The sequence below is a fragment of the Heliangelus exortis genome, chromosome 7 (assembly GCF_036169615.1).
Source record: "Heliangelus exortis chromosome 7, bHelExo1.hap1, whole genome shotgun sequence".
Taxonomy (NCBI): domain Eukaryota; kingdom Metazoa; phylum Chordata; class Aves; order Apodiformes; family Trochilidae; genus Heliangelus; species Heliangelus exortis.
Genome location: NC_092428.1, coordinates 5,128,758 through 5,155,621, shown reverse-complemented (window position 1 = coordinate 5,155,621; position 26,864 = coordinate 5,128,758). Strand labels below are relative to the sequence as shown.

Here is a 26,864-nt window from a genome sequence, read left to right as displayed (position 1 = left end):
TATTTAGTTGATTACCTATAGCCTAGAGCAAGAAATTGCTCAAGCATAGATTCATGCTTGACTCAGGTTCCACCCAAAATCTGCTTTAAGAATTAAAGGTCCTGATTACTTGAAGCGTGCTATTCTATCATATGATTTTCAACTTTTACTCATTTTTTTCCTTTGGAGAATATGAAGACATAAAAAAGTAGGACTGTACTACAATAGCCAGATTCATTTATTGATTAGCCTTTAGAATTTACTAAAGCTGTCCTTATCACAGAGGGCTAAGTGACTTTTGCATTAAATTATCAGTCTTAAAAAAAAATCTGTCAGTTGTGGTTTCAGAAAATATGAACTTGAAGGGACTTTAGAGTGAATTCATTATTTTCAGAAATAATTTTTATTTTAATGCAGGTATTAAAGATGAATGGTTGAACAGAGAGTAACACAGCAGCCCTACAGTCTCCTGAAGTTTTGGGGGGAGCCAGTAGCACAGAACTTAAATTTTGCCTACATCAAACTTGTTTTACTTACTATAAAAGCAATGGTGAATCACCATGCTAAGGCAGAATCCTGTTCTGAATCCATCTAGTTTGATAATGAGTTGGAGCTTGATAAGGGGTTCATATCTCATTGAACAATATTTTAGATCTGAGACTTCCTTGGTTAGGGAGGGCCTTCAGGAACTGGTTTTTTTCATTAGAAATGTTTAGTCATAACCATGATTCAGAAAACAGTGTTCTGAGGGAAGTTACTGTAACTTTGTTAATGATAAAGTAATAACATGGCAGTACTGGAGTTTGTTAATGATAATGATAACTTGGCAATACAGGAACACATTCTTTGTTTATCTTGTAGGTCGGGGTTCTCCTGACAGAGATTTATGCTGTGAAGGCAAAGCTTTTCTCTAGCATGTCAGAGAAGGTGATTTTTTCACTTTTATTTCCAAGGGGTACATTACCAGGAAAAGGGTTAATTCTTTATAATCAGAAGGCAGTAAACATAATGTAGAAATGTCAGTTGAGTGCTTCAGCAAGAATTATCTTGTTGAATTGAATCAGCAAGGATTATCTCCTTCAAAGCCTTTGTCTCAATCTGGCTTTACTCAATTTATATGCTGCCTTTTTTTATTTTGTAAAGTTCATTCATGTTCCTGCCCCACCTTCAGCTTTTCCTGTTTGAGGAGGCCCAAGCTTTTTAGTCTGTTTTTTTAAGACAACTGCTTGACCTTTAAATTATTCTAATTGTCATTCTCTCATTCTCTTACTTTACTCCTCAACTCGTATGGGTGCCACAAATCTTTCAGTTCACTATTCAGGCAAAATGTTCTGTTTTTCAGAATATTGGATAATGGATATTCATGGCTCAGAACTGTGCTACTACATTATGCTGTGAACTGTGATCATCACAGGGAAATATGGTCAGGAGAGTCTGAAAAGGAATTTTCCCCAAAACAAACTTGAATCCCTTTAGTAATGCAGAGAAATGGGTATTCTTAAGGTTAGGCAAGCTTGGTTTTACTCTTTTAGCTTTTCCAACTAGTTTTAACTAGCACAGAAGATGCACTGACCAAGTAACCTGAAAGAAGGAAGCACTGTCATTTTTCATCTCTCTGGGGTGGGAAGTCTGAAAACTTTAAGGATTGCTATAGAAGCAAATACACTGTCAAGTGTTTTCTGTTGACTGACAGGGGTAGCTGGGGTATCAGAAAAATTCCTCCTTTGGTTTTGGCTGTACAAGGAACTTGCAGTAGCAAGGTTAGATATTCTGGTCAGCTTAGTAACACTAGAGGTTTTTTGTTGATTTAGCACATTACAGTTAAATAAAAGCCAACAAACTAAAAAGGCCACACTTCCTGTAGTACTTAAAAGTGAAATATAAAAATAAGCAGGTGTACAGACCTGTTTACTCTCCTGTTTGTTTTAATGTTTATTGGTGTTTTTGTAACTTAGTCTTTAGTGGCCCATCATTGGACCTCATCTTTGAGCCAGTGCTCTATGAAGAAGACTCTTCTGAATCTCGTTGCAAAGAATTAAGCCAGTATGGAGCTGTGATACTAAGTGAAACAATCAATAATAAATTATCTCAAAGTGGTGCATTTCAATAGCTGTAGTGAGGACAGAAGTAACGTTTGAAAGATGAGTGGCTGGGTCTTTACCATGGCTGTGTTCCACAACAGTTTCCAGCCATGCAGGTCAGTGCAGCCAGAGTTCTGTCAGCATTTGCCCCTCCCTTGTGACAGGTCTGGTTCTTGCCAACCCTGTGATGATCTGGTTCAAGGAACTAAACTACCCAAAAGCTGATTGTACTTGTAATCTTCTTGGCTCCCCAGGCCAGCTCACGGGAGAGCCAGAGAAGTGACAGTGGTGATTTAAAGGGGAGATGACAGGTCAGTGTCAGTGTTGAGTTAAATAGCTATATAAGGGAAGCTTTGTTGATATCGATATTCTGAAGTTAAGGTATGTCAGATGGATGCTTTTTGTCAGGACAAAAGAAAGAATAGATGTGCTTCTGCTGTTAGCAACAGTGCTGATAAAAAGGCAGTTTTGCTAAATGCTGCTGTTGGTATTGTTACCAGCCAGTAGTTCTTTCATTTTGGATCCCTGGCATCTCTGCTAGAAGGGTTTTGTTACACAGACATATCTTTTAGCTGTAAATTCACTAAAAGCATATGTTCCTGGTTTTGTTTCAGGTGGTGATTGTTTTCTCAACCTTAGCCATGTTACATAACTGCTAGAAAAGAATGACAATTTTCTAAGACTTACTTGGCACAAAATTTACCCTCTTGAAGGAAGTACAGAAACTGAATTCAATTTCAGAATAAGCGGGGTGTAGCAAGAAACTGTTTAGATAATTTTCCAAAAGGAATGGAATTCTGCATTTCCTCTCACAGTATAAATACACAACACAAGATAACCTTCTGCTTCAGGAAGGCTTCAGCCTAATAAAAGAATAAAAAAAAAAACATGATAGAAAAGGAAGAGTAGGAGAAAGAGGGAAGTCTTGTCAAAGAAACTACTTCATCTTTAACAGCTATGCTTGTGCATCCTAAAGGTTGTAATTTCTTGGGGACGTGGGCAAAATAAAGCTTTCATAATTCAGTTAAAAGTAATATTTCCATCCTGTTAAGAGACAAGAACATAACTTCCTCTTAAACATCTTGTGTGTTTAACTTTTGGCAGTGTTTAATTTTGTTGTGATACTCAGAAGTTCTGTTGGAGGAAGAACGTTGTTCCTATACTGCAGGAAAAAATTTTACTGATAGAAAGAAGCTCACAAGTTCATGAGTTGCAAAAGCCTGAGTAAAGCACCTGTTTTCCCTTTGCGTATTTTGTGCATCAAGCTCTGCAAAGACAGTTGAAATATTTTATCTTGATTTTTCTGAGTTTCTTTTTAATAATTTCATAGTGTCGTATGATTTTGTCAATTATTGTTGCTGTTCGTATGGCCATTTGAATGTATCACTAGCAATTTAGGTAAATTCTGAATAAATTACACTAATTGGTAAAATGGCAAGCAGCAAATATAAAAAACATACCAGAATTTGAAACAGATTCTCATCATCAGCATGCTTCTAAATTAAAATTTTATTTTTGAAATCAACTGATAAATAATAGGATTTGCATTCATATAGTTTCTCAGAGTAATCAGTTTTCTTAATTGTTTCTTTGTTTAAATTCCCCTGTTAAAAAAACCCAACAAACCCAACAGTTACTCTGAAAGGCAACATCAGAAGCAAGGGTTTCCACTGCTGTGCTGAATATGAATGAAGTTTACTTACAGAACCCAAGACCCTTTTTTTGTATCCCTTGAATAGCCAATTTTCAAGGAACACCAAGTGTTTATTTGGATGGCTCTTTAGCATCCCCCAACATGTTAGGTCCTTACAAACTGTGAGACAATCTTTCTGATTTGCATGTCAGAAGATTTCACTACCTAAGACTCACAAGAAAACTACTGGCAAGTCACAGACTGTATAAACATTAAATAGCATATAGCATCACAGTAAATTTTGTAATTAATAAAGTTCATTGTAGTACTGACTTGAAAATAACTTGCATCAAAGAGAGCTGAAAGACACTGTGGTGGTTTCTTGTTGCTGCCTTTGCATTTGGTTTCTGTTAAATTGCTTTAACCATATATACATAAGGAAGAAGTAACTTCCCTCCAGAATTCTGAATTTCCCATTCTTTTTAAAATACATCAATACCATAAAGATCACATGAATTGTTTTTTATAGCAATTTTACTTAAAACAGGAATGATGATGTACAGCTTTGTTATGAAGGCTGACAGAAGCTACTCTGCTTCCTTTTTTTTTTTCAGAAATAGGGAAGTTTCATCTCAACTGAGTAGAGCATGCATGAAGCAACAGAATATAATGCTTTGATAGTTTTGCAAGAGCTGTCTCCAGTTTTAATGTGGTATTGATGTAGTCATGTTTCATTTCCTACTGTTACAACTGTCTCTGTAAAATATGGGATCTTTAGCTGCCTATATAGTTTATTTTTTTCCCCTTAAAATATATGCCATATACTTTATTTATTGCTTATTTTAGCAAGACAGAGAATTAAATGGGGTGATAATGCTTCATCTTGTTTTATTTAATCTTTCCCTTCTGCTATTTAACTGTGTTCATTGCAAGTCTTTGATATGCTTCACATTGCAGTATCAAATTATACAGAATCTTTTCCCAAACTTTCTGTATCTTGAAGCTAGTAAGATGATCTTGAAGCTTTAGATGACAGTTAAGTTACATCTGTTATATCCCATCATTTTCTACAATAAATACGTTTTAAAAATTGTCTTTGTACAGGTCCTTAAATGCCCACGTTCTGCTATATAAAATTTAGAACTTTTAATAATATTCTTTGCTGTTTTGACAGCAAGTTTTTTTTTTACTTACCACATTTCATTTCTACAACTATGTAGTTTCCCTAGTAATATGTCAGAAGGCCTTTGTTGATGGGTTCTTAAAGTCCAAAGAAGTTGTCATTTTTCTTTATTTTTTTGTTGACTTGTTTGGTTTCAGTTTGGAAAGACAGGCTTTTCTGTGTGCTTTCAGATGTGCTTTTTGAAATTGTTTTGTTATACATGAATAGCTATGCTGGGTCAGCTGACAGCTGTAGCCATCTTACATGTGATCTGGCCAAAGGCTCTGGGCAGAGGAAATCCCAATTCTATTTTGTAACCTAACTTAAATCATAAATCAATACTAGCTCACTCCACGGAACAGGGTAAGGAGGACTTGTGGGTCACCTAGCCACTTTATTAAAAAAAACCAACAACCCAAAAAATAAACCCAATTTGTTGAAAAGAAATAATGTAGTATACTTACAGTTAAAAGTATCCTAAGTCCTGTGTTCAAACAAATAACAAAAATTGTCAGAAGCAAATTAAAATTCTCAACTGACAACTCGGCAGCATGATGCCTTCTGTAAAAACAACAATCAGGAGTCAGCTTTCTTGTTGGTTGACTTAAATGTAATTCTAATGAACAGCTAGAATTAGCTCTTGTTTGATGAGAATTATTTCTTGATAGCATTGTTTTGTGAGAGCATTTACTAATGTCTGTCATCTGGAATAAAGGTGTGTTTATTCCAGACTCAATTTTAAGGTGCAGGGATTAAAACAAACTTGTAATTTAATAAGCAGTAACTACTGTGGTTTTTTTTTTCTAATGGCACAAGACTGAATAAATGACTGTGGGATATCCACAATCCAAGGTGTAGATACAGTGGGCTCTGATCTTCCCTGGGGAGCTGCAAGTCACTTTGGGGCTGAAATTGTCTGGTGCTGAATAAAATGGACAAAACCTCTGCTGGCAATGGTTTGTGTCTTCTGCAGATGAAAGATACTGGCAAAGCAGCTTAGCACTGCAGGGATAAATCTTAATTTGTCACACCTTCCCCTTCTGAGTTGATTGTAATGCAGAATTGTGCATTTTAATGCTGCATTTGCAAGTAGTATGTACAGTTGCTCAAACTGAATTTAGAAAAAAAAATCACCACTTCTTTCCACTTTTGCCTCTGACACCACTTAATGGTTCAGTTACAAATTTTGTTCCAATATTGTCAGATGGTTTTCCCTGTTGCTTTTATGTTAGCTATCATTCAACAGGAAGAGACAACAATAGTGTTATTTTAAAACAGCATAGCATAATTTGGAGATTTTCTTGCCAATGATTAGCAATTTCATTTTCTTATTTTTATTCTGTTTTTAAATCGATGTGCTTAAAGAATGCTGCTAAAATCTAATATAATTTCCTCATAAGTGTTCTGTATAGGACTGTTTTGTTTATATTGCACATATTTGCTAGTTCAGCCCTGGTACTTTTCAAATACACATAGAAATATTCCTTCTGATTTAAGTGACCCAGCAATGAATGAGGACAGGAACTCTGAATAGCTGGTATGCAAAATACCACAGAATTAATGAAAACACATAAAAGGAATTGTGAGGGTAAACATGAAAATTATATTCCATACCACTCCCAAAAATAACTAGTGGAATCCTCAGAAACCAACTACTGAGGAAACAGAAGAACCACAGTAAGTAGGAAGTACAAGGATGATGTTAGAAGAGTGCAGTTGTCATGGAAACTTCTCCAAAACTAGTATAGCCACAAAGGCAGCACCAGATGTACTTCAGTAGTCTTGGGCTGAACCCTGGGCTCTACTTGATTAGTAATACTATTTGCTTGTAGGACATAGAGACACTTTTACCTACACTTTATTTCATTGCTTTTCCCCTAGCATTAAACATTTAGAAGTAGTAGTAGTAGAAGATACTGTATAGTTTGTAGTTATGATACGTTGTGCAGGCAGGAAGAAGTTTGGCTGATCATCTGTAGCTCAAGGGTGTATCGCTGTCTTTGAGCTGCTATCCTTTCATTGTCTTCAGAGAGTTCTTCTGTAACAGTAATTTTTTAAAGTTTTAGCAGGTCTAACTGAAGTTAGCTGGTTTTTAATTCCTTGGACCAACCAAAAATTATATTATACAAAATAAGGTCCAATGTGTTTTTTCCAGTGGGTTATAGTGCTTTGTACAGATGAGGCTTTCAAAATCTGAAATTATAGCAATTTTACTTTGCTTGATTCCTATGTTTAAGAAAGGCTGAGATCCACTGTTCCACAGGTCCAGGTTTACATAAAAGTGTAGTTTTTGGTGTGCAAAAATATTTTTTCCCAAATGGCAATGCGTGTAATTTTTCACTTTTTGTCAACCTTGGTGATCTGTGATTATGACTGATTTTGTTGAGAAGAATGAGTCAGGAAGGAAAAGCTTCTTAATTGATTTGTTTTGCTGCCTGCAAAGAATGCAGTGTGCTTATATAATGTCTCAGAAGAGATCAGGCATCAGGAAGAAAGGTGATGAACAATTTTCTGTCTCATACCTCAGCTTTGTTGCCAGTTGGCTGAACAATAGGTAAAAGATGTAGTTAACTTTTTTTGGATTAAAAATAGTATTTATTTTTTTATATGTCTACATGCTATGTCACAGGAGCTGCACAGTGGGGAAGGAAACGTGTGCTGGTGATAGGAAGCTGAAAGAGCTCCTCACAATCGAGGCTGAAACTTCATATTGGTCATATAAAGATGAAAGACTATGAGTTATCTCTGAGCTGTAATCCTATTACTCTGGAACAGTGGCTCTGCTCTCCCTGCTGTCCATGGCTGAGAATATGCAACTTGGCTGAGTGCCCAGACAGTAAACCTACCTTTTAATATTCTGCTATCAGTCTGTTCACAAAGCTTCTGGCTCTGGACCTTATATTTGGATATATGATACCGTGCAAAAATGCAGGATGGATAGGGAGGATTCACCAATTTCACGTACTCTAGTTTTGTGTGGAATGTTTAGTGTTATTTCATGTAGGACAGCATTTTATAATGCTTACATAATTTTTGTTCATTAGCTGTCATTGTCATTTTTGAGGGATTTAGGTTCAGAAAGTAATTTGCAAGTTCGGATTTACAATATTATGTTTATTCTATGCAAACATGCCACCCATCTATCTAAAAGTACTTCATATTGGAATTAGGAGAATAGTATTTTTCTGTGTGTTTTCTGCTAATGAGACTGTGCCATCCATTGCAAGCACCAGGCTGTAACACTATTCATCCCGTTTGCTGTTCCCGTGTGTGTAGTATCTCTAAGATCATGTTTGCTACAGTAACCTGAAAGATACAACTTAACTAGAGGTTTTGTTGGAAAGATTGCAATATTTATGTATTGTTCTATATATTAGTTAATAATACCTATGTCATAATTGCATTAGATCTTGGAGGAATGCATTACTCCAGTTTTCAACCATTGTATATAAATATATTGAAAAGATAAAATTTCATTAATACAAAGAAAGAAATTCTTTTTTCCATCTTTCTTCCTTGTCTCCACATAAGGCAGGATTGAACTATAACCATTGAAGATGCCAATTTGGATTTTTTTTTAGTGTAGGACTGCAAGGTTCTGCACCCGAGTCAAGGCAGTCCCATGCATGAATACAGACTGGGAGGGGAAAGGATCTCAGACAGCCCTGAGGAGAAGGACTTGGGGGGTGTTGGTGGACCAGAAGCTCTTTGTGTGCTTGCAGCCCAGAAAAGCCAACCGGGTCCTGGGCTTGTCAAGGGAGGTGATTCTCCCTCTCTGCTCTTGTGAGACCCCACCTGGAGCACTCTGTCCAGTTCTGGGGCCCCAGCATAGAAGGACACAGAGCTCCTTGAACTCTGTCCAGAGGAGAGCCACGGAAATGCCCAGAGGGCTGGAGCACCTGCCCTATGAAGCCAGGCTGAGGAATTTGGGGTTTTTTCAGCCTGGAGGAGGCTCTGAAGTGACCTTAGAGCAACTTCTCAATATCTGAAGGGAGCCTACAGGAGAGCTGGGGTAGGGCTTTTTACACAGGTGTGTAGCAAGAGGACAAGGGGAAATGGTTTAAAACTTGAAGAGGAGAGATTTAGGTTAGACATTAGGAAAAAAATTATTTCCTGTGAGGGTGGTGAGACACTGGAACAGGTGGCCCAGGGAAGCTGTGGCTATCCCATCCCTGGAAATGTTCAAGGTCAGGTTGGATGGGGCCTTGAACAACCTGATCTAATGGGAGGTGTCCCTGCCCATGCAGGGGGGCTGGAACTGGGTGATCTTTAAGGTCCCTTCTAACCCTGAGCATTCTATGATTTTATGACTGACGCTTAAATCAACTGTCATGGAAGCAAAATCAAATGAATTTAAAGAGAGTCCTTAAAGTAACTTAAATTGGTAGTTGAGGGCTGAAATATAGTAAGAAACTGCTGGGATACTGATACAGGACATGTTTGGAAAGGGTGGAGGCCCTGAGTAACATGAATAGTTATTTGACTTTAAATGTTGGCGTACACAAATGCAAAACGGTTATATGTAAATCAAGATTCTATCCACACAAACATTTTTGCTCTTTGCTCTGACCCTTGCAGAATGTTATGTGGAAGTAGAAGGACTTCAGCCAAAGTCTAGAAAAAAACAACCATGCCCACACAAAACTAGAAATGCTTTTTGTTCTTAATCCAGAGTTGTTTTTTTCTACTCCTACAGTACCATGTGACATATATCTTATGCATGAGGAGTAAAATAATTTCCTACACAGTTCAAAAGTGCATATATCTTATGTGCTGCTTAGCACAAGATGGGTATTTATTGTAGAGAGCATTGTGGGGTGGAGATGAATAAAGTCTTATTCAAAAAGAACTTCTAAAATAATGTTTAAAATATGTAATTTTAAAATATTATTTTCAAGTGTAACTTGATATATGCTTAAAATGTTTCATCTGTCCTTGAAAATACCAAGTAGAGACATTCTAATTTGTAAGATATTTTTTTCTTTTGAGCACTGGAAAAAGTGTAGCTCTAGACCAACAAAATTTTACTATCTCAAGTCAGAACAAAGGTGAACATTTGTTTTGTTTATAATTGTTAAGATGCTCATAAAGATAGTCATACTGTCTTTATAATGACTTCTGATTTTCAATGAAGTGTTTTAATATGGCTACCACAAGGAGGAATTAAAAGAAACTTATTCAAAGCAGGTTTCTAGTTACTTCAAGCAAAAGGATCTGGGAAAAAACAAAGTACAGAATACCCTGTAAACAGAAAAAAAGAAACATATGCTATAAATGCAGCAAACCCCCTAGCATGTAGTCATGCACACTGATATACCAGTGTCCCTCCCTCCCTCTCTGAACAGTGAAACTGAATCTGAAAACAGTAACATCAGTTATTCTTACCTAATGTAGAAGTTCAAAGTAGTTTTATTTAAACAAAATATTATCATTATGTAGTTTGCGTGAATATTTGTTTAAAAATGAATTTAGGATTTTATTTTTTTTTTTAAGAATCCTTCTTCTAAGGTTCAGGGGAGAGTGTGTGGCCGTGTGTGTTTCAAAATAGCAAATTTACAGTTAATATTTTAGTTCTTTAGAAGGTTGCTTTAGCAGCCATTCTTCTGCACATGTAAAGCTACCACATCTAATTCTGTTATGGAGTTAGACATCTGTTTCACCTTTCATGTTTAATTTATAGTGCAGCTCTGGAGTAGGAAGGTTGGTCTTTCATTCTTGCTATAGAACATGAAACAAAACTGAATGACGTTTTATGTTATGAAACAGACATTTTTATTATTAGAATGTGTGTTGGAGAAATTTTCAGTAGTTTGTTTTAAAATAATGTTACGCGGATCTCTTTGCTGTTAAAAATGGGAGGGTAAATACTGAGGTTGGGAAGGTTGGTTGTTTTTTGTTTTGGAAATAATATTGAGATTAAAAAAATTGTTACAGAAAAACTATCCTCCACATAAGATTATGACTTATGCCCATGAGTGTATATTGCTGTTACTGTTGTTTTGCTGAATGTTGTGGCAAACATTTAACTTGAAATCCTTTATTATCTTTTGCCACACTGAGATAATTTTATGGCTGTGGAAGCTGTAATATTCAGATCTTGGAAATAATTCTTAAGAATTTGTACTTGCTGTCTCATGTTGGCTTTTGTCTGATACTAATATGATGAGGGTAGGTGACAAAACTCAGGTTTTGAGGTTATTGCTGTGTCCTGTCATGATTTCTTCATCATAGCTGGATTTGGGGCATGCAGCAGCCACAACAGCAGAGAAACAGGACAAACCACCTTGTGATGCTTCACATCAGGAGTCAAAATTGCCTCTGCAGGTTCTTGTCTTTTGCTGCTTTGGGGGGAGCTTGTGTCCCTACTTCTCATTTAATTTAATTTGAATGCTAAACTTAGGTGGAGTAAATCTAGGGTTTTTCTCCATGGGTATTATATATAATTGGTGAAGTAGAGTTCAGTCCTACAACTTCATTTATTCAGAGGTAAAGGGTAATCTGGATATGGGTAAACTGGAAATGCCCTGACAAACTCATGTTTTTACAATGACTTGAGAAAATAAATCTTTTTGTTTGACGTTCACTAAATTTCAAGTTATAGTATTCCTTCAAATATAACTTGAGGATTTCCATGTGCACATATGTATAGGCTTCCCCACATACTAAAGAAAGAAACAAATCTTACCTTGCCTGTTTTGCTGAATTAGTTTCTCAGCAATATTCTGTGAATAAGTTTTTACAGCAACTGCTTTTTGAAATTTGTTGCTATTTAAATAAGTCACCCTAATTCTTTGTAATTTCATATGTTTAAAAAAAAATTCAAGAAATTTTAATGCATATCAAAAATACCTTTTCTTTTTCCTTGCCTACCTAAGGGCTTGGTTTTATTTTGCATTTCAAGTCAAAATCTTACTTGTTCTCCAGCTGACTTTACCACCACAGCAGTTTTAGCTGCCTCATCTGAAGATGGGGAGTAATGAAGTAGAGGACGGTGGTGAACTCCAGTAAGCAGCCATGTGAGGAGCTGCTTCTAGACTCTTGAAGCAAGGAGAGTAAAATCCCCAGCCAAGTGAATGATGGCTTGGCAGCTTTTTAAGATGGGAATTTCAGTCCATCTCCTGGCTGAAGAAGGGTGACTGGTGTTTTTCTGTGTGGCTTTGCAAACAGCCGTGCTGCCGCAACATGGGGAGCGTCAGAAAGGCAAGAATTGTGCAGTCAGAAATGGGAGGCTGGAGGGTGCTTCATAATTCATAATTCATACTTCTTACTGAGTGTTGACAGAGGAGAAGCACAGAACTTCATCTTAGAAACAGAAAATAGTAACGACCATTGACAGCATGGTGGTTTAAAGAATGTGACGAGAAGTATTTTTGTATTCCTTTCTTTCATTGTTTCTTGATCTTGAGAAAAGTTATTAAACCCTTCTTCTGCTAGAATTTATCTAGTCTTTAATATGCAGCTGTTCTCTTTTTGTAGGGAAGCAAACTAAAGGTAGAACACAAGTCAAGAGAGTGCATTTTGTTTTGGGTTTTTTTTTTTTGCTGGTGGCAGTTGTGTGATGAAATTCACATGTAAATTCTTGCTGTGACTTTTATAGGCTCAGAACAAAGAAACGAAAGTACTGGCTGCTGCAAAGGTGATTGATACAAAATCAGAAGAAGAACTTGAAGATTACATGGTTGAGATCGATATTTTAGCATCCTGTGATCATCCTAATATTGTAAAGCTCCTAGATGCTTTCTACTATGAAAACAATCTGTGGGTAGGTATATTTCCTTCCCTAAATGCTTTTCCTTATTTCAAAAAGCTATTGGAATTAAGCTTTTTTTTTTTTCTTCTTGGATTTATTAAAGGTAATTTGTCAATCACATTTCTTCTGGGTTGTAATAACTAGTTGCAAAATTAATTTGTAAATTGTGAACATGACTTCTAGGAAACTGTCACTGTAGAATTGAGCTGCATGGAGTCATTTGGTCGGGAGTTCAGATCTAAAATTTTGAAATCAGAAGTTCATTTTGGTGCATGGGGAGAGTTCTTAGAGTTTATTTATAATATTAGGCTTCAGATCTTAATTATATTAGCTCAATTTAGATGGATATTCAGAATCTGCTACTGAAAAATAATGTGCTGGAAAGATCAGTTTGTGAAGAATGCTTTTGAGATACAAGTGGATTTATTGGTGTGTCCAGGAAGGACAGTTGGCCAGAACTTGAACCACAATTAGGGAACTTAACATCTAGGTACTTTTGCATAGAAGTGTAGCAGGCAAGCTTATGACTATGTTACTTTTCTGTTATATCCCTTGCACTGAATAACTTTAGCTATGAAAATGCATTTTTTTTTCTTTTGGGTCACCAAATGCATGCAATATTTGTAAGTGCTTTTGGAATTGTTTTTTATAAAACAGGGTTTTTTTAGAAAAAGGGTTTATAATTTTAAAAGATACTTAAATAAAAGAAGATTTCCTTACAAATGTGCTTTATCCTTTAAGGATAAAAACAATGTAAATGTACTACTATGTTTCCTGATGTAGATTTATTCTGACAAGCTTTGTGAACACTTTGTGTGGTCTGAATGCAGAGTAAAATAATATTGTGTAAAACAGTGGAGTAGTGAAAAATTTCCATGCATAAAGGCCAGTATGAAAACAAATCTTCTTAAAGGGAGAATATGAAACTGAGTGGATAGTCTTCACTGACAGAATGTAGATAGGAGTAAAGAGTTGGAAAATAAAGCTGTAGATACGTAGGCATGAAAGCAGCAAAGGGAAGGCTGTAATCATGTGGTAAGTAAATAGAATTTAGTGAAGGAAAAAAAGAAACAAATGATAATTTGACATATGTTTTTGTTTTCCAGTTTTAGAAACACAAATTCTGTACCAAAGAGGTCTTTGTCAGGTTATCAGACAAAACAGCAAATTTTAGAGAAAAAAATTACTTGCTTACAATTTTCTACACTTAACTGATTTGGCTGTAGCTATGCAGAAGCATGTAAATGTTTTAAGGGATTTACAAAGAGTTGCATTATATACTACTTTTATTAGTACTACTGTTGTGAGGATTAATTATAACAGTAAGTTCAATTAATATACAACATAAGAGGTGTATATCTAAGTATTATGCTTTAAAGTATAATTTGAGGTTTTCTCTTTTAGGGGCAATTATACTCTGATTTTAAAAGTACTCTAAAGGGAAAAATTAAAGTATTATTTTCCAGAATATTGGTGGTTACAATTCTGACAATAAATAGTCTTCAGCTGTCATACTGAAAATTATAATCTCATGTATAAAGTTCAAATTAAAGAAGGAAAACATATAGAGAGAGTGGGGTGTCAGTCTTGGGTGACCTTTCATCTCTTGCCCTCCTTGTTGCCTTTCTCTACCCTCTTTCTCCTCTGTATATGATCTTTTTGTCCTATATGTCAGTATAGTTTATTTGCCAAAATAGTTGTAGCTTGTTTTTGTTTCAAATGGAAACCAAGAGCTGGAGATGCAGTTGTTCTGCTATTATTAGATTCTGTGATCAAACCTTGTTGTATTGTAGACACCAATGAAAACAGGAAAATTAATATAAACATCTGGATTTACTGATTTTCTGTAATTGTTGAGGGTATTTTTCCATATTTTTCTCACATCTGAACCAATATAGGAGATAACATCTGCTACTGGAAGATTGTCTAGCTTTTGTACTTGGACTTTTCAGTCAGAGACATTATAGACATAGAGTTTAATAACTGAGAAATGAGTTTGCAGTGATTATGTAAATCACATTACAGTGAGTCAGAATCAAGCTGTTTATTATGTTTTATAAGTTTTATTATGCAATTTTATACTTGAATTAAAACTTTTATCTGAGGATCTCAAAGCATTTTTAAAATACTTTGCTTGCGTAAGAGCCTTGTTTTTAGCAGGGTAACTGAGTTTAGTGAAGTTATTTGTCAAGACCAAATAGCCTGAAACTCAAGTATCCCAATAATGCTTCCTTAATCAATCAGTTCAGTGGAACTATTTAATTTGTAATTTGTATATTCTTTTGTTTATATACAGATCCTGATCGAGTTTTGTGCAGGTGGAGCAGTAGATGCAGTAATGTTGGGTAAGTAAATTGTTTCAAATAATAAGCTTAATAACACCTTAAAAATACAATATGTATTAAAGTCTTGTTTCACACTTATATTGTTTTGAAATGCATGTATTTATGTTTGTGCTATGTGTTGAATGCCAGGGGTTTGAAATTAGCATTTACACCTATATCTGTGGACACCTATATAGCTTCCTAAGCTGCATTAATTTTATTTCAGTTAAAGGTGTTTATTTCCTTTTCAAAGCATATTCTAGTCTTGATCCTTTAAGTGAATGTGATGAATTATTTTCACATGCTTATGGAGCTCTCTGTTATTACATCATAATCTAGATGAGGCCTTTTGAGGATCTCAGTCTTGCTATCTTCCAAATAATGTTGTGATTAGATTTTTCTGTGCTTATTCTTTAAATCAGGGGAATGCTAATACCAGTAAATTAAGGAGATGGTCTTTAACATCTCTATGTACCATACAAAAGAACCAATCTGTGAACTATATTGCTTTTTCTGATAGATAGGCATATGTAGTTCATAATGAGGAGAGTTTGGGGCACAGGGGATGAAATGTTTACTGTAATGAGTAAATATTTTAAGATAGTTAAGTTTTTCTGACAGGAGAGATTCAGAATCTCTCAGATTAATTTTTTTTTTTTCACATATACTTCTATACTGATTCCTATGAACATATAATGTAAAATACAAAAACGTGTTTATTTCTCTTTCTCTTTTAGAGCTTGAAAGGCCATTAACAGAGCCACAGATCAAAGTGGTGTGCAGGCAGACACTGGAAGCATTGAACTACTTGCACGAAAATAAGATCATCCACAGAGATCTAAAAGCTGGCAATATTCTGTTCACATTAGATGGAGACATTAAACTGGGTAAGCACGTAGTGTGTAGAAGTCTTTCCCAGAACTTTTGCGTGGTCTTATAATTGTATTTTCCTTAGGCTGTAGCTTGGCAGGGTTCAGTATTTATCTATTGAATATCAGTCTAACAGCGAGAGGTTTTTCAGATGCTAATGGTTTGCTACTGTGAAGAAAGAAATTTTTAAAAAGCATACTTGAGTCAGTGTCCTAACTGCACTTGGCACATCTTTCAAACTTCAAAATCAGTAGGGGTAGAATTCATATCAATATCTGTACCAAGTTGCCCGAAGCCAGACACAGGCCCTATTGTTTCTTAGAATTTTCTTAATTATACTTACTGTTACTATGATAACATAAGAATTTGCCTTTGAGGTTGTTTGTTTAGAAAAAGCATCCTTCACAATCACCAAAACACAGTACCTAGTACTATCGTCTCATCCATTATTGAAAGAGAAGTAATAATTTTAATTACTCAACTTAGTTTTTCTTTGCCTTTTTTAATTGTTTGGTGTACTTAAATTAAGACAGAAGTCTGAAAGCAAATGAATAGAAGCTTAAGATTATTGATTGCTACTTTTAAATCTGAATTTAAACAATCATCCACATTTTATTTCTGATGTGGTAGGGAATCCATGAGGATTCCTCTATGAATAAATGACAAAGGGCTTGCTGATGGTGACTAGCATCCCCCTCATTTAGCCAGGAAAAGACAGGAATTGTCTGGATCCACTTTTTTCAGGTCTTCATCAGAGGCCAATGTGTATAAGGTGTCAGCTTTACAGTGGCTCTGCCAGTGTCACAGTTCCATGGTATAGCAGCTTGAGTTCAGATTTCAAAAACTTCTCTCTGCATGGCACGTATGATTTGTTGTAGTTCTTTGTTTGCAAGAGAGTAAAGGTAGGGAGAAGCAGATCACCACAGTAAACTGGAGCTCTAAATTCCCAGCCTGTCTACAAATATTCCTTTTATGAATGTAAGCAAGATGTGTCCAAATTCTGAAATATATCTACTACCTAATTCGTATAGATCGTGATGTCTCTGCAAGGTATAGTGCACTATCTCTGTTAAGAAGCTGACAAAATTTAAGAACCTGTATTACTACACCATTCAGTTAAGCAGATCTGTACTTTTTTGCATGGATTCCCTTGCACAAGATTGTTACATGTACCTATTACACACGCATGTGCCTTTCCCTTCATCTGCAAAGCATGAGTAATTTCATTGGTTTGGCTTTTTTTGGAAGCCAGATGGTTTAGTGATGAACTCAGTCTCAAAGGCCTTTCTTACAAATGTAATAGAACCTCTTAGTTTCTTAGTACTACTGTGAAAGAAACTGCAGACCATAACGAGAGTCTCATGACCAGAGAGGGAATCATTTGTTTCTGCTCACTTTATTTGCTTCATATGACCTGGCTCCTCCTCACAGAGACTGGAGCTATTTTAAGCTTTTGCCAAGCTTAGCTGACACACAGAACTGCGTAGGCTGTCAAGACACTACTTTACAGTTCAGACCACAGGGAGTTCTTTTCCACACATAGGTTTAGTGCTGTATGGAAGTTTGCTAATAAAGATTTCTTAAAAAAAAAAATTTTACTTCATTTTGAAAAGCATTACAGTGGCCCTCTAAAAGAGCATTTTGACCCTTATTAAAGTATTTGTGTTTTGCTCTGGTACACAAAGAAACGAGTAATTCCTTGTTTTACAAATGCATGAATGGCAAATAAATCTCCTTCATTTTATTTTAATAAGATTGAGTTTTATTATTTCAGTATATGTAGTCCCTTAAGGTTTCAGATTTTGCATTTCAGTATATAGCTCTTGATCCTTTTTATTTTCCTCACAGTGCAAAATTAGGCTTCTGAAGTGTTAAGCCAGTGAAGTAAATTTGTACAGATTAGAGATAACATATGGCTATTTTGTCTCTTTTCTTTAATATCTAGATACTCATGCTGAAAATTCCATCTCAAAGAAACACATAGCACTTATTTAAATATTTTTTTTTGTTGTTGTTTCTAAGTGAAAGTGGTGTTTCTAAGTGTTGTTGTTTCTAAGTAGTGTTTTATGGACAAGCAATATTAATTGCAAAGATAAAAGTGATTTTTGGTTGGATGCTCTGTCAAAGTAGCATATGTGACCTCTCAAATATTTAATAAAAAATTAAAAGCCATATGGACAGAAAACTGTAAGATAAAGGGGAAGTCTTGCTTTATGAGAATTTGAATTCTGAAATTAAAAATTAAATGAGTCATTGAATTAATGAAAGAGACTATGCCAATAAAGCCTTCATAAGCTAAATTGTCATCTAATTAAAGTAATTTAACCCAGTTTCTCCTGCAGTAAATACATGCATTGGATTTGTCCCACACAACCCAACAGTAGCATTACTTTTTTTAACTAGGGAGAATAATGTTTATTCAATATCTTTCAGTAGAAATGCTATAGAACCTTGGCACTCAGTTATCAAAATACAAAAATATTTTTATCTCACTTTGAAGTTTTTAAATTGCTGATTGTTTTCTCTGAAACATACAACATTGTAGAAGACAGCTGTAAAATATGGTGTATGTTTTCCACCAACCAGTTAATAGCATTTTACTGTTTGCTTTAAGCGGATTTTGGAGTATCAGCTAAAAACACAAGAACAATACAAAGAAGAGACTCTTTTATTGGCACACCATATTGGTAAGTGCACTGTTTTGCTAACCTTTTAATATGAACTAATATTTTAATGTGAACTAATTTTAATATGAACTAAATTGTTAATATTACAAGCTTTGTACAATGTCTTGTAAATATGCTGAGAGCAGAATGCGCTTAGAACCTTTTTTGCAACAGATAAGGGTGCGTTTTCTGATCTGGTAATTCACTGTTCTCTTTGCAGGATGGCTCCAGAAGTAGTCATGTGCGAGACCTCTAAAGACAGGCCTTATGATTACAAGGCAGATATTTGGTCTCTTGGCATTACTTTAATAGAAATGGCTCAAATAGAACCACCTCACCATGAACTAAACCCGATGCGAGTGCTTCTGAAAATAGCAAAATCTGATCCACCTACATTAGCACAGCCTTCAAAATGGTTTGTATTGTATTTACAACTCTCCCAACCCAATCTGTAGATTTTGAGTGTGAGGCATGCCATAGCTTTATGCATGAAGTCAGGTGCATACATGCATATATGTATAGATACATATATGTATCTCTCTCTCTGTAATCAAGACTAGGGCGCTTTTGTCATAATTATGCGTAGAAGCTCTCATAATGAAATGTTTTGTGGATTTTGCATTAAAATGTATGGAAAATAGCCTTTTACACATGGAGTAAAACATCTGAAGATCTCCCAAGAAAGAAAATCAGGTCAAAGAAGAATAAAGTATTTTTACATTAAGAGTACATTTTAAGAATTGGTCATCTATTTGTTCATTTTAATATCTCCATGGGATTCAATTAGTGATATGGCAGCTGTGGTGTATTGCAAATTCAGAGCCAAAAGTAGACTCTTCTGTAGATGCATCTTTAATATTGTATTTAATATTGTATTTATTGTATTTAATATTGTATTTGTGCCACAATTTGTCTTGACATTCCTGTACTATCTTTGTTTTCCTAAATCAATAGTATAACCTGGAGTTGCGATGTAGCTGCATATGAACATGAAAGAATATTTCACTATACACTAGTCTCATGTCAAGACAAAAGTATAATCTATGTGCTTTTTGTGTAGGTCATCAGATTTTAAAGATTTTCTGAAGAAATGTTTGGAAAAGAATGTAGATGCAAGGTGGAGTGCAACTCAGCTTCTACAGGTAGGAAGAGTTAATTGTTGAGAACTATTGTTTAAAGACAGATTGTGTATTTGTTAAAAGCAGATCTGTATTATTGCTACTATTTAAATAATGTCAAAGTGGTTGCTCATAATCTGTTTTCAATATTGTTGCATTGATCCTCCTTTGGTAAAATGTAAATAAATGATATTCAGTGCAGATCAAATTCTTTGTATATATATTTTGATGTAATAAAATTGTTTACTTTTCATCAGTGTTTAAATGATACTTGGATGCTTATAGTGGATGAAGTAGATATTTACATAAGTAGCCAATTGCTGACAGGTGCTTTAAAAGCTTTGGTGCTCAGCCTTCCTCTGTAATGCTGTCACTGCAGAATAGCTTAGCAAGAGTAGATGTGGGTACACTTCATTCTGTTTAACGTCAGCACACATTTACTTCATCCAGAATACATCTGGCATACATTGAATAGATTAAAGCAGCAGGGCCAAGCAGAGAAGGAAGATTCCAGACAGCAGGAGAAGAAGCAGTAGCTGTTTCTTCTTAGGGAAACAAAAATGTAGAATTCTGTGTTCCTCTTAGGAAAAATCGTTCTGAAGACAAAGCAATCTTCTTTCTAGAAAAATATTTTTAGGTAAAGCTTATCAGAAAAATGAGTTAACTGTGGAACTGAAAGGAAATTAAACCCATTTCCAGGAAAAATAACATTTAAAAAAATCTTTCTACTTTTATTCTTTGGATTATGAAGCAGGTCAGTATAAATGAATTATCTGTATTTTTAGCAAGTTTGTTATAATATATTTGAATACAAATATTTTGCTGTTAGAACTTCTGCAGAAAAAAATATATTAAGACAAGTATGATTAATGTTAACTAAACTTAGAGAGCTAAAGTAACGTTTCTCTGAAGTTATGTTTCTTTTAATTTATAATTTTTCCACTGTGTACAATGAAGCACTTAATATTGTGCTTATTTTTTATTTTCACAAGCATCCATTTGTTACGGTTACTTCCAATAAACCAATAAGAGAACTGATTGCAGAAGCTAAGGCTGAAGTTACAGAAGAAGTTGAAGATGGTAAAGATGAGGATGAAGAAGAAGAAACAGACAATTCTCTGGTCAGTTTAAAACTTACTTTTAAAATATGCAGCTAGTTTCAGTCACCTGTTTCCTATGAAGAACTGTTTTTCTGATGTGCTGCTCAGCATTTACATCTACAAAATAAGTAGTTAGCATTTTCAAAATTAGCATGTTTTTAAACACCTTAAGAATTAATAGTAAAGGTTATTGTTGTCATTTATTTTTACATCTGTATGTAGTGTAGAATTTAAAAAATAGATACTGATACTGATTTTTATATAAATGGTTTTAAGTCTATACTACGAGATGAATGAGTAAATTTATGTTTGTATAGCACAAGATGCTTAAAATGTTAAGGAAGATATATGACCATTATACTATAAACTGCTTGTGATTTTATGGTTGTGGCTGCTAAAGAAAAATATCTGTATTTTACCAAGGCAAGGCTGCATTTATAAGTGCATTTCTAAAGATGTTTTAGAATCTTGCAACCCATGCATAGTCAGTTCCTTAAAGGGCAAATCCATGAAGTTCTGTGATACTGCAGTAGGTTGCAGAGTATACATGTGGTGTATGCTCTGTACTCTCTGTGACCAGTGCCACCAGTAGCTGCCATTACCAGCAGTGGTAAAAAAGGCAACGTGTCTCCATTCCCTTCTCACTCCTCTCATCCTCTGCCCTTCACACCACTTCCCCTCTGCACCCCAGCAGATCTCCAACCCACCACCTTCCTCCAGGACTTCTTGTCTGTCTCCTTAAGGCATCCCCCACCAGCTGATTAGCTGTTAGGTCATCAGGCCCCAGGAGGACTGGGATGAAGGCCACCCTGTGACTCAGTCTTGACACAAACAGCATGTTGGGAAGCTGTGGGGTAGATGCATTTACATTATTTACATGGGGTAGTTTTTAAAACTCATTGGAAATCAACACCAAGCCTCTTGAACAACTTCGTGGAGGAATCTCTGAAGTGTACTTTTTGATTTAAAAGGGATTGCTTGCTGTATACTTAGGAAAGCCTCAAGATAGGGAGTGCAGGACCAAACCTATACTTGTTACCACAGCTAACCTAGCATCTTCCCAATAGCAAATCAGAAGCCTGATCTGCAAATTACAGGGTTCTAACAGTAAATATAGACAGAGAGATATTGCAGTCACTTTGAAGAGTGAGAGGGCAATTATGGTAAAAATGATACTTTATTTGTATATTCTTTTGTGTGTCTGTATGTAATCTGATAACAGTCATTCATCTTCCAGCAGCAGCAATTTCTACAGTGATGTAACTGTTTCTATCCTAGTTCCATAGTGCCACTTACTGAGATCTGCTGGAGGTTTTCACCTTTTTAATGGAGCTTCACATTGATTAACAATCAGACGAAGTTTTTTTTAAGGAAGTGTTAACAAAGAACACCAGGAAATATATTACTTTCTGATGAAGCAGAGGAAGGTCTTAATATTGCCCCTTATTAGTTCTGCACTAGCTCAAGCTGCACAGGTTCTTCCAAACTGGCATAAAAACAAGTGTCTTTCAAATTCAAATGTAGATGGGACTATCAGGGAACTAGCTTTATAATAAAAAATTTAAAAGCAATGTTATTGGAAAAAGACTCCTGAAGATTCTGTTTAGAGTGAGGCAGAGGGCTGACCATGATCTTTCCTTTAATCACAGTATATTTAATTAAATTATGAGAGATGGAAGAGGGTTCTTGTGAAACTGTTCTGTTCAGACCTTGTCTGCAGTTTGTGCACTTGTTCTGTGCTAATGCCAAGTGAAGTACTCTTGAGATTATCAAATTCATTTTTCTACCTATAAATACAATATTCATCTCAATTCAGATATTCTTCAATAGAACTGTGCTTTAATTAGGTGATAAAATTATTAAATATTATTCTTCCTTCAATTTTTTAGCAGTTACCTGCAGACAAGCGTGCATCCTCCGACCTTAGTATTGCCAGCTCTGAAGAGGATAAACTGTCACAGAATGCCTCTGTTCTGGAGTCCCTTTCTGAGAAAACAGAAAGTAATGCAATTGAGGACAAAACCAGCACTGTATTTCCAGATAATAAAACACCCGGAGATGAATCTGAGGACATCAAAATTAGGAAAACAACTGATAGCGTATGCGAAACTACTGTTAGTGATCCAAAAGTGCAGAATGGTTCTGTGGCAACTGGTGAAGACTTACAAGGCAAAATATTGCCAGCTGAAAAGACAAGAGAAAGCCTGGAAAAAGCACATGAAGATATGGAACCCCAGAATGAAGGGAAAGAACTTGATGCTGTAACAAAATCAGAAATAAAGGATGAGCCCAAGCAAAAAACAGAGAAAGAAAATGACAAGGGTAGTGAACAGCCAGAAGGTAATAAACTAAAAACAGTACTTGCAACTGAAACAAGTGTAGAAACTGAAGCAGCCATTTCTAAGGAAACTGGTGAAAAGGAAGAGGAGAACAGAACACATCTCTCAGAAAGTAAGGAAGAGAAAGTTCCTGCAGAAAATACTACAGAGATAAAGAAAGATAAAGGTGAAGGTCAGAACGAGGTGATAATAGGCACCACTACAGAAACTCTACCTAATGCTGCAGATAAAGTGGCTAATGAAGAAAAGGAACTAATAAAGCATGGAGTTGACAACATTAAGGAGATAGGTGGTATTGCTGAAACACAGATCCATGATGGGGATAAAATACCTGAGACAGAGGATAAGCCAGTGGAAAGTCAGGCTAAGCAGGTCCATGAGATAATCTGCTCTGAAGAAACTCTATTGGAAAGCCAAGATAAAGCGATCAAAGTAGACAAGAAACAGGCAGAAAGTGAAAAGGGTACAAATAATATGAGCAGCACGGAGGAAACAGAGATCAAAGACTCTGGAAAAGACGAAATCGACCATAAGGCAATACAAAGCAAGCCCGAGGATGTTTCTAATAAAATTGTGGATAAACTGACTGATGCAAACCAGAATTCAGAAGAGCGCAGACCTGAGAATATCCAGGAAAACAATATTCAAATAAGCAAAGAACACTCAGAAGTTACTTCCAATGAAATGATGAAGAATAAGCTTCAAGAGATTGCCAGTGTTCAAGCTGATGATGCTGAAGTCACTCCAGTGCCCAGTATTAGTGTTAGCACCGAGGAAAATGAAGGGAAAGTCAAAACAGAGAACCAAGAAAATACTGAAACTTTACAGCAGCTGGAGTCAGAGAATTTGAAGGAAAATGATGCAGATTCAGGCACTGGGTCTACAGCAGATAACAGCAGCATTGATTTGAATTTGTCAATTTCAAGTTTCCTTAGTAAAAACAAAGAGACTGGATCAATATCTTTACAGGTAAGTATAAGCAATCATTTTTTTTCATGTATAAAATCCTAAAGCTGTCTCTGAGTTTGAACTGTAAAACAGGTAAAACTGAGAAACTAGTATGACACTGGAATACAAAACTTTGTAGAAACCAAAATATTCTCAATTGCACTGTATAACATCTAGATTTTGTGGTTATGCAAGCAAAGCTAGAAGCTGTAGAACTGCTAATTACTTTCTTATTTTGTTGTATAATTGTATTTTAAAAATGTAGACTAGCATAGAACAGGAAGTCCAGCAATAATCTACGTGAAGATTTGTGAATGGGTGTAATTCAGAGCTAATATACAAGCATTCTGGTTCAGTGCCTTACTCTGCATGGAATACCTGTTTAAGCAGGACAAATCTCTTAGAACATTTGATCTTGAGCTGAATTCCTGTCACTTCAATCTTCTGTCTCTCTGTTTAGATTTAAAAGATCTAAGGCAGAGAGTTTCTCAGATTTGTTTATGCCAAACACTGTACTCCTTTGGTTGTACTGGAGCGATGCAATTACACAGTACACATGATTTTACTCAGGGGTAGCATCGTCCAGATTATGAACTTTATCTTTATACTAGGATAGTAAAGGTGGTTTTGAAGAAAAAAAACAAATAAAACAACAGTAACAACCAAAAAACCCCAATTTGGCTTAGCTGAGCTAAGCATGACTTCAGGGTCATGGAAACAGACATAGTTTCGTCTGAGGTCTCTCTTCTCTTGTAAGGAAGCAATAGCAGCTCTAAAAAGTGAGTTTTCCAATTCTTTCAGCAAGATGGTCACATGATTGTTGTCTAATATGTATGAATAAAATAAATAAGCTTGCTAATTTAATTTATGTCCAAGGCAGAAGTAAGTAGGTGAGTAAATTGCTATTTACAGTAATGTTTCCAGAATTAGATACCTTAGTGACCGGGGACATTATGGTCAAAAGCAAAAAGTAATTGAAATTCTTTGGCTCTTGAAAATAAAACTGCATCAGTTCTGTGCAGGGTTTATCTAGTTTTGGGTTGTTTTTTTTCTTCTGCCAATTCAGATCATCAGTAATAACAGTTTTCCTTTGCTGACTAGAGGAGTGTTTCAGTGCATTAGAATTTTTAAGTTCTTACTTGATTAGTGAGTGACCTGATAAGCAAGAACTCCTGATTCTTACATGGTAGGCCTTCACAGAAATATTTAGAGAAATTTAGTAATAAGAAAAGAAGGATACAGCTTAAATAAGTACAGAATAACTTACCAGTCCTTTATCCAGGAAACTAGAAGACAAAAGAAAACATTAAAGAAAACTCGGAAGTTTGTTGTTGATGGAGTAGAAGTGAGTGTAACCACATCAAAAATAGTTACTGAAAATGACTCAAAAAGTGAAGAAATGAGATTTCTACGGTAAGCGTTTTTGAAAGTAAAATTTACAATAGGTTAACAGCTAATATTTTTTCCTCTTTGAATAAAAGTGATCTTATTTCTTTGAAACTTGGGGATTAATTTCAAATATTTTGTTCGTATAATGAAATGCAAAGTGTTTCTTAATAAGACAGTCAGTTCATAACTAGTTTTACTGGACCTAAGTTGTAGATGCTTTTTTAATCTTTTGTAGTTCTCACTACTTTTGTTTTCCCATCAATATTAACTGTTCTTTTCCATTATTAGACGTCAAGAGCTAAGAGAGCTAAGGCTTCTTCAGAAAGAAGAGCAGAGAGCCCAACAGCAACTCAGTAATAAGCTGTTGCAACAGCGAGAGCAGATGTACAGACGTTTTGAACAGGAAATGACTGTGAGTTTCTGGATTTTGGTGGTCTTAAAGCATGGCATCTTGATGGGGCAGGCAGAATACAACCAGCAACAATTAAGTGTTTCTGTTTATGATGGCTATAGCTTAGTGTTCGTTCTTGTCAGTAAGTAGCAATATTTTCCATGGTGGGGTGCCCAGCATGTACGCTAAAACTTGCCTGCCAGAACAGGTCGTCACAGCCATCCTCTGCTGTGGTACAGCACTTCACTGAGCAGAATTTTGTTTTCTAAGAAAAGATGACAAATTATTTTTACAGAGTAAAAAGCGACAGTATGATCAAGAAATAGAGAATCTAGAAAAGCAGCAGAAGCAGACAATAGAGCGCTTGGAACAGGAACACACAAATCGTTTACGAGATGAAGCAAAGCGCATCAAAGCAGAGCAGGAGAAGGAGTTGTCCAAATTCCAGAATGTGCTAAAGAACAAAAAAAAGGAGGTAAGAGACAATGATGATAATACAGAGAACTATAGAGTATGGGCATAGCAAGCAGGTTGAGAAAGGTCTCCCAGAAGCCTTGTTGATCTTGTGCTCTACTGTGTTGTGGAAGGGATACTACCAGTCAGTATTTGTTTTGTTTTACTGAGTAAAGTGAAATAAAAATGGCTAACAGGAAGATTTAGGTATTGACATAATCTAGAAAACATCGCCAGATTAGAAGAGTATTTTTCACAGAATCTTTAATAAAATATTTTTTCTCAAATATTAAATCAAGGAGAAGTATTTCCTTAAAGAATATAAAGAATATCTGAGATTTCTGGTTTAAACAAGTCCAGCTATAGCTACTTAGTAAATACCAGATTAGAATTTCAAAGAAAAGAATATCATTTTCATTACTTCTGAGAAGCACTTAAATGCCAGAGATTATGGGTTCTTTTGTTAATTTGTCTTACTGAATTTGTGTGGTTGTTGTTTAGAATTTCTTTATATGAAGTGGCAGCAATTATATGGAATTGGTTTTATAACTAAAAAAAGAAAGACAGAAGAGAAAACTCATGTTAACCTGAGATCTTTTAAAGTTAATTTTGTGCATGTCATACAGTTAAAGAAAAATAACTGAGATTTGACACCGACACT

At 35.4% G+C, this 26,864-nt stretch overlaps 1 protein-coding gene across 4 annotated transcripts in view; it reads left to right on the top strand.

Moving 5' to 3' along the window:
* SLK (STE20 like kinase) overlaps nucleotides 1–26,864 on the top strand; it is a 50,660-nt gene that overhangs the window by 8,835 nt on the left and 14,961 nt on the right. For 3 of the 4 annotated variants that reach the window (XM_071748327.1, XM_071748325.1, XM_071748324.1), the window contains exons 2-12: nucleotides 12,453–12,617; nucleotides 14,902–14,950; nucleotides 15,667–15,816; nucleotides 18,414–18,486; nucleotides 18,686–18,880; nucleotides 19,526–19,607; nucleotides 20,576–20,704; nucleotides 22,573–23,991; nucleotides 25,253–25,383; nucleotides 25,648–25,771; nucleotides 26,046–26,225. In XM_071748327.1, coding sequence (XP_071604428.1) covers nucleotides 12,453–12,617; nucleotides 14,902–14,950; nucleotides 15,667–15,816; nucleotides 18,414–18,486; nucleotides 18,686–18,880; nucleotides 19,526–19,607; nucleotides 20,576–20,704; nucleotides 22,573–23,991; nucleotides 25,253–25,383; nucleotides 25,648–25,771; nucleotides 26,046–26,225 — 2,697 coding nt within the window. The remainder of the gene's footprint in view (nucleotides 1–12,452; nucleotides 12,618–14,901; nucleotides 14,951–15,666; nucleotides 15,817–18,413; nucleotides 18,487–18,685; nucleotides 18,881–19,525; nucleotides 19,608–20,575; nucleotides 20,705–22,572; nucleotides 23,992–25,252; nucleotides 25,384–25,647; nucleotides 25,772–26,045; nucleotides 26,226–26,864) is intronic. The other variant, XM_071748326.1, reaches the window with a different exon arrangement.